The sequence below is a fragment of the Archocentrus centrarchus genome, chromosome 11 (genome assembly GCF_007364275.1).
Source record: "Archocentrus centrarchus isolate MPI-CPG fArcCen1 chromosome 11, fArcCen1, whole genome shotgun sequence".
Lineage (NCBI taxonomy): Eukaryota > Metazoa > Chordata > Actinopteri > Cichliformes > Cichlidae > Archocentrus > Archocentrus centrarchus.
Genome location: NC_044356.1, coordinates 25,551,920 through 25,566,435, shown reverse-complemented (window position 1 = coordinate 25,566,435; position 14,516 = coordinate 25,551,920). Strand labels below are relative to the sequence as shown.

Sequence of the window (14,516 nt, the reverse complement as noted above, 5' to 3'; positions counted from 1 at the left end):
CAATTGCACATGCATCTTTCAGGCAGACTAAAAAAATATAAGAATATTACTCATTCATGGTATCCTTAGCCTCCCTAGTGCATGTCTGCAAGTATAATAACTGTCTAATTTGCTCTCTGTGGCCTCATAAAAATAAACTGTTGTGTGAAACAGGGCTTGGAACAAACATTTGATAACATACAGTCCTGAGTAAAGTGTTTATGCAGATGATAAATCAGCAATGAACAACTGGGTAATTTCTCCATTGGCCTCTATACAACCATCATCCTCCAGTGCTGAAAAATGAAGCCAACGCAGGTTGTGGTAAAACTGTAGTTCTTCTAATGGCCACTTGAGTCTGGCTCCAAAAAGAAACAATCCCCATGGACTTCCATGTTTAAATGACCAAATAAAGCTTTAAAAACACATTAACAGCCTGATATAAAGGCTTAGCTACTGATAGGACTTAAAGTTTTATTGATTTATTTTATTCCAGTCACTCAGCTGGACCTCTGCCACAGAGCATTTTAAATGAAAATTACCTGAAAAAATAATATGGCTTGCTTTGTGGTACAGCTCGTCCAGGAAGTCTGTGTTTGAGTCAGTCAAATTCTAACTTTTTTTTTCTTTTTAGTTTATAAATAATATTTTGCTTGAATAATATTTTGCAATTGTGCCTTCCTGGCACTTTAGACTATGCCATCTACCTAAGAGCAGTTATGTGCCTTAGCTGATAACTTAGCTCTGCCCCCTGGCACCACCCAAAATGCGAAAGTTAAAGCTTCAAAATGCGAAGTGATGTCCATCTTTTATCTACAGTCCATTCTTCTGTGCAGTCTTCTTCCAACAAGACTTGTCGACCCCTGCTGGCCATCAGAAGAATTACATTGATGGTGAATGCACTGTTTGGCCAGTGCTGTAGAAACTGTTCAGGACACTGGGGCCACTTCTGACATATTTGTTTCATGTATTTCTTCATTGTTGTAACTTTTGCCTCCAAAACCATCAGACTTAGTCAGCTATTGTTAAATATTTTAATTTAGTGCATTTGTTCCCCTTTTCACACATAACTGCTCTTAGGTAGGTCTTAAGTGCCAGGCAGGCACAATTACAATGCCCAGGTTCTTTGAGAAGTGATGATGTGACATGTTTGGTGTTTCTTATCTAATATCTGGAAACAGAAAGAATAGGGATCATCTCTGTGGAAGAGACTTGATTCAGCAGAGTGGGCCTGTGTGTGCTAAAAATTGTCCCATTGTGTTTATTTTCCTGAATGGTCACAACCCCTCCATAAACACTGCAGGGAGTTGTAATCTCTGCAACATCTGGGCTACTGTTCCACATCAGACAGCTGTGAGGAAATCAGATCAGACCAGATGAGCTTTCGGGTCGATGCGTGAACCTGTGTGACCCACAGGCTTAGACACACAGAAAAACACGCTCACTCTGGGATGCCAAGTACAGCAACGGCTACACACAAACAAGTCGGGACACAGCAGCCATGTCGGATAACACACACACACACACACAAATGAGCAGGTGACAAAAATGTCATATGGGTTTGTTTTTCTTTTTTTAATTTTTTAAAGAGTGAATGGATCAGCGAGGATAGTGTGGCAGTGTGAGGATGTCACGTGTGCACCGAGGCACGTGCTGGAATCAGATCCTGTCATCTGCCCACATCTCACAGCCGTGAGAGACATCAGTGCCATCTGAACTCAGTCTCTCTCTGTGCATCCTCACTGTATTAGTTAATTTAATAGTTTTTTAAAAATATATTGAAATCACTAAGCATTTTGAACATAATGAGCATGATGTACAGGGCAAACCTGAATCTGTTTTTGTGGAGTATACAGGGGATCAGTCAGGCCGACTTGCAGGTAGGCACCGTCTACACTACCAGCAGCAGACAGATTATCTGGTTCTGGCAGGCCAGTGCACACGATAACCCTTACTCTGACTCTTTGTAATGATAGTACACCCTCCCCCCCATCCATTAAAGCTGCCATACTAAACATATTGAAGGGGAAACAAATCGAACGGCACTGCTCCTAATAATAAACAGCACTGCCAGAATAAGCACATCCCCTCTGTCATTTTCTAGCACATTTATTTCACCGCTCTCAGAGTGTCATTTTTTTGGCTGCAGCAAGCACTCTAAGAGCCAACTGTACTCTACCCGCACAGCACTAAACAGCAGTCAAACACAGTTAGCAACCAGCTTGGGAACAGTGTTAACTTAGTGGAGCATGCAGCTACTAAAAAGACACATATTTCCCACTAAAACAGCGAAAAGGGAGTGAGAGTTGAATTTATAATCAATCAGATGGACGCAAATTCCACTCTGAATGTGTGCTCTGTATCTGCTGAAAGTGTAAATGAGTGCATTTTTGATGATATCCTTTCACAGCAGTGTTGGAATACATAAAGGTGCTTCCAGCTTGTTTCCACAGAGGTAAAATGAATCTCATTGGTATTAAAAATATGGTGACGTCTGCTACAGTTCACATTAATGCCTACAGTTTGTCACTGAGTGACCTTTAACATCAGTACACCACAGTGTACTGATGGCCACCTCACCAGTCACAACTTGATTTTGAAAGTTTCATAATTTGTTGGACAAACACACAAATTTTGTGGTTTTGCCTCTGTACACCTCCACAGTTAAATGACACATTCAAGGTGTTCACAACCAGCTGAGGCCTGTTTCCCTGTTGTGTTGAATTTGTATGTTATAGCTTTTCACTGAAATTTTACAAACGAGGCCCCGAGACATGTCAGTGCAAGTGAAGGAGGCCGTCATTGGGCTGAAAAACTGATATAAACCTATCAGAGGAAGAGCAAAAAATTTAGGAGTGACCAAATCAATGCACCAACCAGCTCTGCAACACCAAAAGGCCTGAAAGGCCACAGAATACAGCTAAAGTGCATGATGACAGAATATTTCCAACTTCACAACACTTAAACTCAAAAACACTCTCAAGGAGGTAGGAGTATGATTGTCATGGTCATGTCTTCATGAATGGAAATACAGAGAGTTTACAACAAGGTGCAAACCTCTGGTTCCACTCAAGAACAGAAGATCAAAGCGTACTGCAAAAAAGCAACCCAAGAGTTTCTCAAGGCAAAGAAATGGGATATTCTTCAATGTCCAAGTCGATCTCAGTTATCAAATACAAAAGTGAGGGTAGAGAGACCCACAAGCAACCAGCAACTGAAGGTGGCTGCAGTAAAGGCCTAGCAGAGCATCACAAAGAGGAAGTACTGCATTTGGTGACGCCCATGGGTTCTAGACTTCAGGCAGCCACTGACTGCAAAGGATTTTCATCTAAATAGTATAAATAATTCTGTTAATTTATCCAGTTACTGATGAGCCTCTGTGTATATAAATGGCTGCAATTCCTCAACAGTTAATGTAATTTTTTTTTTTGTTGAACCTCTCAAATTAAAGCTGAAAGCCTGCACTTCAATCACATCTTGATTGTTTGATTTAAAATCCACTGAGGTTTACGGAGGCTCGGTTCCAAAAACTGTGTCTTTGTCCAACAAATTATGGACCTAACTGTATAAACTGACAGACATTGCGGAGTTCTTGATTCAAAGCAATAACAACAGAAGACAACAGCTTTGTAAAATGCTGTATGTTATGAACACCATCAACTGATTTCTGATTTCTAATCTATTGATTACTTGTTCAGTTTGGGCATGGCCCTGCGTTTACGGCTCTGTGCAGTTCAGCTGCAGACTGAAGGATGTATCTGTCAGCAGAACATTTAATCTGACTGTCAGAGGAGCTGAATGGTGAGGCTGAACTCCTGCCACCAAGCTGTCAGCAGAGCTGCTGATAAACTACTGCAAGTTCCTCAGTGTGCACACACACACACACACACACACACACACACAGCGCACAATTTCTGTGAGCCAGACGGACACCTCTTAGGCTAAATGCAGCCTGCAGAGACACCTCGCACCTTCCTCTGTTATTTTAAAACTTAATTTCTTTGTAACTATTACCAACCAGCACCACACACACACGTAAACATGCAGTTAATCGTTGAGTACACACAAACTGTTTGGCCATCTTTCTATATCTGACATTGAGAGTGGTGTTGTTTGCTTGTGTGTGTGCGTGCGTATATCAGTCAGTGTCCTTACAAAACCAGCCATGCAACCATGTGTGTGTGTGTGTGTGTGTGTGTGTGTGTGTGTGTGTGTGTGTGTGTGTGTGTGTGTGTGTGTGTGTGTGTGTGTGTGTTCAGTTGATAAGCTTATTCACAGTTTTGCAGTTTTGTTTGCTCATGTCATACCATGCAAATTCAAGGACTGCCAGGCAGGACAGGCAGGCGGGAGGGAGAGGAAAATTCAATCTGAATCAATTAAAGGCAAATTTCATTAGCTGTGACAGCGTGGAAAAGGGGAAACAGGAAGGAAACGCTACTGAAAAAGAAAACCTATCACAGATATTACACAGAAGATGCCAGAGGCATTTGCAGTTTAACAACAAATAAACCTGTGAAACTCAAATTTTATGAGGAAGAAACAGAGGAGCAAACAGGATCAGGGCAAATTCAAGGATATTTATGTGGGGGGGGAAAGCTACACTGGAAGCAGAGATGGAGCAAAACTAAGTGATGGAAGTGTGGTCTAAAGAAGCGCATAGTTGGGTTGCTAATACAGATGTTACTGTTTTCAAGGACATCAGTGGGGAGACCTCCTCTCGAGCCACATCCTGTTGGTTCTGAAAGCTTCTTTAATTGATCTTAACTATGACAAAAGCCTGCTGGATGTTACCCAAACCCACTGAGAATTCTCAACCTGGAGGCAGAAATTCTGGCAAGAAAAGCCTTTGTTTCTGAGCATAATTAACAACAGTAGCCTGTGGTCTGTTTTCACACATGGTTTAAAGAACCTGCAGGGGAAAAATAAACACTCATTGTTCAGTTTTAAAGTAGGACTCCACTGATTTTACATACCCAGGGCAATTTCTAAGTCATAGTGAGAAATAAACTGCACATGAAAAAGATGTATAATGTCTCATGTGTACCATGGAAGTGCACGATATCTGTGCTTGTGCTAAGAATAAAACTATTTATGAGCACAATGCTTATTTAGGATAATGTTTGGGAGCATAAGGTGTTAGTGGATTCATAGGCTGTGTATGAAAGATGGCTGTATCCACTTTATTGTAACCTATTGTTTGTGGACTCAACTGAAACTATTCAGGCCAGTTTTTACTGAGGTATTAAATCAGTGAAAAGGCAGTGCTGTTTTCACTGCCAGAAGACACTGTAAACCTACACAGGTTTGTATGTTTTAATCTTCTGTGTTAAGCAAATGGAGTTTAAGTATAATGAAATGAGCTATATAAATACAATTGCCATTGCTGAAGTTAAAGCTGAGGAGAAAAGGGGTGATTTCAGTGCATTTGAAGGTGGCATGGTGCTGATCTGCTGGAATTTTCCCGATCATCTCGAGGGTTTACAGGGAATGATCTGAAAAAGAGAAAGAGCTCATCAAAATTGGACATCAGAAGATTGGAAACACGTGGTCTGATGCGACCATTATTTAATTCAATTAAGGCACTTCTGAAGGCAAAGGGGGTCCAACCTGTTACTAGCAATGTGTATCTAATAAAGTGGGCAGTGACTGTACACACATGGGGTTGGCAGGTTAATTCAGGGGAGGGCAGATGCAGGGGTGTATTGTGGTCATGTCCCTCTTCTTATTACACAACAGAGAAGCAGAGCTGCAATATGATCAGAATAAATAAATGTTTACAGCTTTAATATGAGATTATAAATTATCAATCTATAATTCAATATTATGATTAAATATGTAACTACAGAATATGTATAGATAAGCTGTGCTTTAAAATCAAAGTAAACAAACAGCTGGGACACACATGGAAATTCGCTTGGTGACAGGAAGCAGCTCAGAGGCCAAATTTAGCTCTGCAGGATCAATAGTTTCAGTGAAGACAGGATTTTATGAATCAGTAACACTTCTCTTCACCATCAGCCCCAGTGATGTCACTGCTGATGATTCTTAATGTAAAAGTTTCAATGCCTCTTTGGATTCATTTCACTCCTTCTGCGAGATGAAGAGAAGTCATCACATCACCAGCTTTTGTGCCGCGCGTGTAGAGAACAACCATCCAGATGGCAAACTCGGGGCCCTGGCTCTGTTAGTCTTTCCTGAAGCGCTCAGTCAGAATTTAAATGCTGAGATCATTAGACTCCGGCGCTTTCGGTGTAACGTGAGAGCTGCGAGGTGCTGTGAAGTGCTCTCGCTGCATAAAGACCGAGAACATTATGGAGTTCTGGGAAAATCACAGTGCCCTTCAGATCTTTGATATTTTAACTCTCTGGATAGACAGAATGAAAGAAAGGAGGATATTACTTTTTATTCAACAATGATTTCCCTTCATGGAATCTTTTCTATTGTGCAAATGTCTGTCTGGCTGCTACTTTTGTGGCTAAAAATAAATCTCTGGACTGTAAATATCATCAGTCACTGATGGGCAAACTATTATTGTTCAGATCAGACAAGAGGGGAGTGGAGCTGCCTGTGAATGATGCATGCATCTAATTACATTGTTTGATTGCCACATGATAAATTTACTTAATTGTCTGATGCTTCTGCAAGGTGATGATGGATGCATTTAGTTAAGCAGATGTTTAGACTTTAAAAAATTATCCTTACTCCATATATATATATAAAATCTATAGAAAAAGAGTGTTTGAGCATTAATAAAACTTAAACTTGTACTACCCAGAGTACCCAGAAAGAGTCAGAATCATGTGCAACATTACTGCAGTCTTGTAAATAAATGAGACACCAATTTTCCTGATGCTTTGGCAGCACCGACCTGTATGTGTTTCTGCTGATTAAAGCGACACTAAGAGCTGATGGCTGCCGGCAGCAGTGCCACACTGTGTGTTTCTGTAGGCACACACCTTTTATGTGCAGTTATTTCAGGCCCTCAGGCTTTCAATTATATCCAAACCCAGTATGAAAGCTCCTGTCACTTTTCTCACTTGTTTCCCTTTTTGTAATGAAATGATTTCATGTCCATGTGACTGAGTGGGTGACAGAGAAAGAGAGAGACATGATGAGTAAGCCTGCAGGCCTATTAAGCAAGTAAGGACAGTGGTCTGTGCACAGTGTGTGTGTGTGTGTGTGTGTGTGTATGTGCAGGGACGTTTTCAGACCCCCACCTCTAAAAAACCCACTGTGCACATGGAGCCCCTGCTGCATGTTCCTCGCTGCCTTGATGAAGAGCCAACCAACGTCTTCAAGAAAACAAACAACCCATAATCACCCTGTCCAACCACAGCATCGCTTCCTGCAGGTCCACAATCCAGACTCAGTCTCCGTGGCTACCCTGTTGCCAGGAGACAGTTCGGGTGGGCCGGGTTGATGTCTTAGTAATGATGGAGACGGGCAGAGCTAACAGAGAGGTTACACTGGTAAAGGCCGCGGTACTCGAAGCTAAAAAAAAACCCCATTAAAATAATCTTGTGTTTGGTTTACCTTGATTGATTTACTGAACTGCAGCCAATTTTTACCATCAGCATGCTGCTACAGTATTAAAGTTTTCTTGCAAACAAAACTCAAATTATACTTTATGTTTAGTTTCTCCTTAAACCAGATTGTGTATGCCATAAAGGTCAAAAAATAAGGCATTATGATAGGCTGAGGTTTCTTGGGGATTTCCCATGACGCACTGAGCACCTTAACTCCATTCTCCATGCACTTGTATCTATCCCATTGTGTGCATGTCATTAAATGTTGACTTCTCTCTCCCATAATTTGTGTTTTGTTCTTGTCTCTGCGCTCTCCTTTTCTCTCCTCTTGCTGCTCACAGCAGACGGCTGCTTCTCCCTGAGCCTGGCTTTGCTGGAGATCTCATCTAAAAATGGAGTTCTTCCTCCCCACTGTTGGATTCACTCACATTGTATGTTACAATTCAAAGTGACTTGAGAAATTAACTACATAAATGCAGCTCAGTGCAATTATATTTAACTTGGTGTGTTTTTTTTTAAACAAAGCATTTCCCGAATATTTCTTACAGTGCAGCAGGCTGCATTTTCCTGCTGGGGAGGCCGTCTCGTTGCCATAGCTGGGGGTTAGGGGATAGGGTGCCGGGTCTGGAACAGTGTTTTGGTGGGTTGTACATGTAACATCCACACGTATGTCAGGACTAAGGTTTCCAGGCAAAACACTGGATCATAACAAAATAATCAATGTTCACTTCGCCTCTCAGTGGTTTTAATGTTGTGGCTGATGGGGATATTTTGAATTGTGCAGTGCTTATTGAGGTGTTGAAATTAACAATAAAAACACACACAAATATGAAGGCTTAATTGCTCAAATTTATTGAGTTAAACAAGAAACAAGGTTCAAAATGGATTTAATGGAGTGTACAATGCAACCCGAAATTCTGCAACAAAAGGACAGATATCTAATTAAAATAGCATTTTTGCACACTCACATATTCACAAAATTAATGTCTCACAGAAACATGTTTGCCTCATGCTGATGCCTCTTTGTATAGAAGTCCTATTTTTAGTCCAGCACACATCTCTGACCCTATTCTGTCATTGCAGTTGTGACTTAGCAGCAAGCCGAGTGTTGTACTGCTCTTAGAGCATCACTGTCCAGGTCTCCTGAGTAGGTCACTCAACTCAATATGCATGTGAGGCTACTCTTGTTTGGGATTTGCTGGCACTATCCTGCAAAACAGAGAAGAGGTGACGCATGCATGCAGGCTGTTACTGTGCTGCCATCTGCTGGCCACTTTCACACAGTCACACAGGCTGTTCTGAGAAGTGAGGAGGCTTCCTAAAAAACAAAAACAAAACAAAAAAAAAAAAATCACATCCAGCCCTTTGCCCCACTTACTTCTCGCTCATATCTCTCACAGAGTGGGTGAGGGGTCAGAAAAGGAACAGTCTGTGTACTTTGTCTAGATCTATACAGAAAACAACAAATTCCCTTGAGGTGGAATTTCTTAATTTTTATAGATAAGAGTTTCCCAACAGTTTCTAAGAAAGATTAAACTCAGCTCCTCACCGCAAGGTCAAAAGCAACACTGGCTGCATTTCAGTTTACAAAATTCATATACACGAGGCAGGATAAACAAACCCATGGCACCATCTGACTTTAAACCCCAAGCCTTAGGGAGTATTAGACTGTGGAATGATGAGTCCTCGATCAAGCATTGATGAAGAGTCTTACAGTATAACAGCTGTGGCTGAGTAACTGGTCTGGGCTCTCCTGTGTGGCCACACTCACTGCTTTGTTCCTTCACCTTCACTTTTCTCCTCCATCCTGGTGAGAATCTGAAGCACCGTCTGGTTGAAGTCTTCTGGCTGGTCCGCGAAAACATAGTGGCCCGCTCCTCTGATCACCTGACAAGCACGCACACACACTCAAACTGAAATAGTTTTGAGATAAGGGTGCCACTGTTGCAAAAGGCAAGTCAAATTTAAGCTGGCGTACATGCAGAGAAGCGTGGATTTAATCATTCTTGCCCCTATTAACAGACATGAAGGAAGATTTAGAGAAATGCTAAAAATCTTAAGAAGGAAAATCGGTGCATTCCCTACATATCTGTCACAGCAACCCAATGTGGATTTTTATAGATCTAAAAAATGCAACCTTCACATCATTTTGGAGTCACTCAAACAGAGCAGATGTGTCTTTTGTTACTGGCACTGACAACAAAGTTAAGCTGCACAATGTAAAATAGGGAACCTACTCTGATCTCCACGTCTGGCCTGATTTTCTTGAACGCATATCCAGAGTCGCAGTCAATACTGGAGCGGGATCCATAAATGAAAGAAATGGGAATGTCGGCTCGGACCTGGCCGATCCTGTCTAGCATAGGCCTCTTTGCCCAGCCGTAGGGAATGGTCATGTTCTTAAAGGCCGTCTCCCCACTGAAATGGAAAAAAAAAAAAAAAATGCACAAGCTCGTATGAACCTCTGACAATTTACACATTTGTGTGTATTGGTTTTAAAATGTTCACCACCTTGGAGTCTGGGCATTCAGATGGTAGATGTAGTCGCACACAGTGTAGTCACTGAACACGGAGGAGTATTTCTGCTTGAAGTCTGACCTGATGGTCTGAACCAGCATTGGGCCTAAGAGATATAAAAATCAGACCTTTGAATAGAACAGTGGCACCTGAAGCAGATCGTAGGTGCCTTAGAGCTCAAATACCTAAAGCAGCTCTCCTGTAACCCAGAGGGAGAATTAACCATAGGTATTTATGGTAGCCCTATTATAACTACTTCTTTGTTCTTGGACTCTTCTAGCATAATATTGCATTTTTCACTGTTAAAAATAATCCTTATGTATTTCTTACTGGGCCGAGTTCATCCAACAGCTGTTTTAGCACCTTTAAACAGCAGGTGGGTGGGGCTTCTTGTGCTCAGCTGTGTACCTGACAGGTACACAGGTGCAGGACACGGTACTTTCTAATGGAGTTCAAAGTAGAGTAGCTACTCCTTCCTGGAGGAAGCTGGCAGTGGTATGTGCATTTAGATTGGGATGCCTCCTGGGCACCTTCCTTTGGAGATTCTCTGAGCGTTCCCAGATAGAAGCCCCTGAGATAGACTCGGAACTTGAAAGTTAGACTACATATCTTATCTGGCCTTGAAATGTCTCAGAATTTCCCAGGAGAATTGGAAAACATTGCTGGGAAGAGAAACATCTGGAATACCTCCGTAGCCTTCTACCAATATGACCTGACCTCATGTAAGCATAAGGAAATGGGTGGATGGAAGCAACAAAATGATTTTTCATTTTCAAAGCCAAAAGTTTTTACAGGAATTAATTTTTTTCTGGGGGTTTCATTTTAAGTGGTGTAGCACGGTTTGGATAACTGGGAAATTTTAAGCCAACAAAACCCCATTGTTGTGGTTAATTATGACACTTAGAAGTGAAAATCATTCAAATTCTTATACAGAATATGTAACAGACACAAAGATACATGTGCTCAAGTGCAAATATGTGTGTGTGTGCTGACCTAAAGGTCCAGCCAGCCTAAGACCAGCCAGAGGGTTGAAGGGGCTCACAACGGCACCCATTGCTCTGATCCACATAGGGATGGAGCTGTGGTTGGTGTTCTCTGGACGTGCTGGGAATCCCCACGGCTCCACCAGCAGCAGATGCTTCACCCTGCGTGTGCACACACATACACGCACACACACACTTTTTTAATGGGGATAAATGCAGATAAAAAGTAGTAGACAGTGTGAATACAACTCTTTTACAGTCTGTTAAGGTTTTTAAAAAAAACAGGTGCACTAAGTTACTAACTGGAACAAATATTGAACCACATTATTATTTTTTTGTTAAGTCTATTAATATATCAAGAAGACACTGAGTCACCTGAGGTGCTCGAAAAGATAAATATATAATTATTTTGATCTGTGAATCATCCAAAGCCACTCTATTAAAGTCCCCCCCCCCCCCCAAAAAAAAAAAAATTGTGCACATCTGAACCACACACAGACTCACACACAAACCAAAGCACCTGTGTGGGTATTTAAGCGCGTAGGCCGCAGACAGGTAACCTCCGAGGTTGTGTCCCAGCAGCACCATCTCCTCGAGTCCCACCTTCTCTCTCCACTCCTCCAGGGCCACCACAAACTGATCCTCAGCCTCCCTGGGGTCGGTGCTGAACTGCGGACGGCTGCTCCTGCCGAAGCCCAGCAGGTCTAGAGCGTAAACCGGTCCGCCGATGGACAGAGAGTCCAGGTTGAGGGCCCAGAGGGCAACTCCGCCTCCAAAGCCATGCAGTAGAACCAAAGGGGTCCAGGGCTGGGCTGGGGGCTGTGGGACAGACACGGTGGGTGACTGCTGCTGAATGGAGAAAGCTAAGGTCCACAGATAGTTGCCGCTGGATATCCGAACATGTTGCCTGGAGAATGGGCGCTTCACAGCTGCAGAGGACGGGAAAGATTACGGGTCAAGGACGGAGAAACCACATTAGATTCATAACATGGATTTGCTGCTATGACTTTATGAAACACAAACTACAGACTGAAAAACACTTCCATTAGACACACTTACTCTTGAGGATTTTTTCCTCTGCATCTTTCAGCTGAGAAGGAGAAGTGGGGCACCAGGAGGGAAGCCAACTTGATATCCAGGAGCTGTGACTCAGGCAGAAAGCATGGACAAAAGCAGGCACACGGGACACATAAAGCACATGCAAACCTGGTCAAACTATAAACTGACCTTTGACTCTAAGATATTTCTCTTATCAGTGCTGCCGGTATGCAGTACTTAACAACAACACATAATCAATGTAGAGAAAGAAGCCCAAACCCTTCTTTGTTCTGCGTATTTGGGGACCTTTATGATCAGTGACATTAAGAAAATATATTGTGTTACTTTGAACGTATTTGGAGAGCCCTGTTGTCTCTTAATGCATTCAGAATCAACACGATTTCACTATTTGGAACACCAAAGCAGACGGAGATGACATTAATATATGTATATATTTTTAAGAATAAAGTTCAGTAAAGGAAATCACTCACACAATAGCCCAAATTAAAAAGATTAGCACTCGTAAACTATTCAGTTTGGATGTTTGCCAGCAAGCGGCTGGCCTATATATTAACATGACACCGTTTTCACATAGGCTTGTGTGGAGGTGTGTATTTATTAGAGCTACCTGTGAATAAGTGAGTGTGGGTTCACAAAGAAAAAACACAAAGTTGTATTTGTTGTCGAACAAACGGGCAGCATTCACGTTACAGGCGGAAAAAAGAACAGGGAAACACTAGCAAATCCAACACGAAGAAGAAACAAACCAACGAAGACAGCTCACCTCTGCTCCCTGGCAGGTTGTATCTCCTCCGCCATCCTCCGCATGCTGTAACCCGCTGTGAGGGTCTCCTCCTGAGCCGCGACCCCGCGATAAAGTCCCGTCAACAGTGCGTGGTGATGCGTTCAGGAGCATATCGTGAAGGCTTAAAAATAGCTGCCAAACATACTGACTAGGTGTTTCTAGCGTGCTGCTTATTTGGAATGTAGTACATTAAAAAATAAGTTAAAGCTCAGTTATTCTTAAGCTCATTTAATTCTTTGGCTCATCGTGGAATTAGCGATTTCCAGTTCTTGTTATTTGTTTTTCCAACTGCACGTGAAGGTGTCAGAGTGGTTTGGACCTCCCTGTTCAGGTTAGCTTCCTCACCTTCGCTCTTTTCGCACCTTATATTGTTAATGTGCTGCTTTTGCGCGACTGGCCGATAATTTAATACAACATAAATAATGTAGGCTCCGAAATGCTTAAAATAAAGAAAAAACATTTTAATGTTGCGTGTAAAGAGTTGCTAGCAGCCCCGGGGTTTTGTCAAAGCTAGAGTTATCATCTAATAGCTAATGAGTAACTGTTTATTTAGTTTGCATACATTTTAAAAAATATATATTGTCCTCTAAGAAGTTTATTCCACTAGCTAAGCATGACTATTATGCTATGATGACTATAATCTAATTATGTTAGTGTTGCCCTCTTAAAAAGACAGGATTCCATCTTCAGTTCAGCAACTTTTTTTATTCCCGATTCTCTGAATGACTCCACAAAGCAGGCACAAACATGAGCACAGATGAACGAGAGAAAGTAACAAAAAAAACATTCACCAGAGGTTGCACCGCTCACCAACCTCGCGATAGTTGATGACATCACATCCTGAACTCTGACCCCATAGTAGCAACATCAATCACAGTAATATTTGGCATAACATCAAAATAAAATAGAAACGTAAAATATTTACCTATTGTTTAAATCTGTTACTGCCAACTAAATAATTGAAAATACAAATAAGATTAAAAGGGATATTTCAAGGTCGCAACACCCTCCCCCACTAAAAAAAATGTTGCAGAACATTTTCTTAATTTCTTAACTGAACATTTGATGCAAAGGTACATAAACAGGTGAGTATCATACACATCACATTTTTTCTCTTTTACAGGATGATGAGGCTGTGCTATCTTAACAGTCCATTCTTCATTTTTTTTTCTTTCTAATGGTCTCTCATGGCCACAATACAGGATCAAATGTCTACAGTCCATAAGTATTGTAAGGTGCATAGTCCATAGAAGCATTGGTGGGCCCCCCAAATCTTCACAAATGGGACAAGGAAATTACCATTTACACCCAGAACTGTGTATTCACACATTTCATAGCCATGTGTTCTGCATGCCTATCAGTAAGTGTACACATTACTAGTTCTCACTTTACAGTATGTACCACACTACTGCCTTAACTCCAACATGTTAGCTTAGTTCCCCATTTTCTGTACTTATTATTGAAATAAATGTTCAGAAAACCTGTTTTTATATTCTGTGATGCATTTGAATTACCACATCCCCGTGAACTATAACTGTATAACAAATCACAAATAAACTAACTTGTAGTTGTCTTGTATATGTGTGTGTGAGCCTCTATTCAATGTAAAAAGGATACATGGATTATGGTCTGGTTAGCAGGCCATGGCTGGTTCTGGAGGACTCCCTC

General features: G+C 41.6%; 1 protein-coding gene across 3 annotated transcripts; it reads right to left on the bottom strand.

Moving 5' to 3' along the window:
- Positions 1–8,353: 8,353 nt before the first annotated feature.
- abhd5b (abhydrolase domain containing 5, lysophosphatidic acid acyltransferase b) lies at positions 8,354–12,948 on the bottom strand. Of its 3 annotated transcripts, none has more exons than XM_030741485.1 (8): positions 12,828–12,948; positions 12,065–12,147; positions 11,526–11,934; positions 11,016–11,167; positions 10,017–10,128; positions 9,743–9,923; positions 9,277–9,392; positions 8,354–8,823 (listed from the first exon to the last, which is right to left on the bottom strand). In XM_030741485.1, exons 1-8 carry the CDS (start codon positions 12,869–12,871, stop codon positions 8,790–8,792), a joined length of 1,131 nt encoding a protein of 376 aa, XP_030597345.1. In that variant the 5' UTR covers positions 12,872–12,948; the 3' UTR covers positions 8,354–8,789. The 3 variants fall into 3 exon arrangements, with proteins under 3 accessions (XP_030597345.1, XP_030597344.1, XP_030597346.1); XM_030741484.1 differs by having other exon boundaries at positions 9,293–9,392; XM_030741486.1 differs by lacking the exons at positions 8,354–8,823; positions 9,277–9,392 and adding an exon at positions 9,403–9,517.
- Between the last annotated feature and the right edge of the window lie 1,568 nt (positions 12,949–14,516).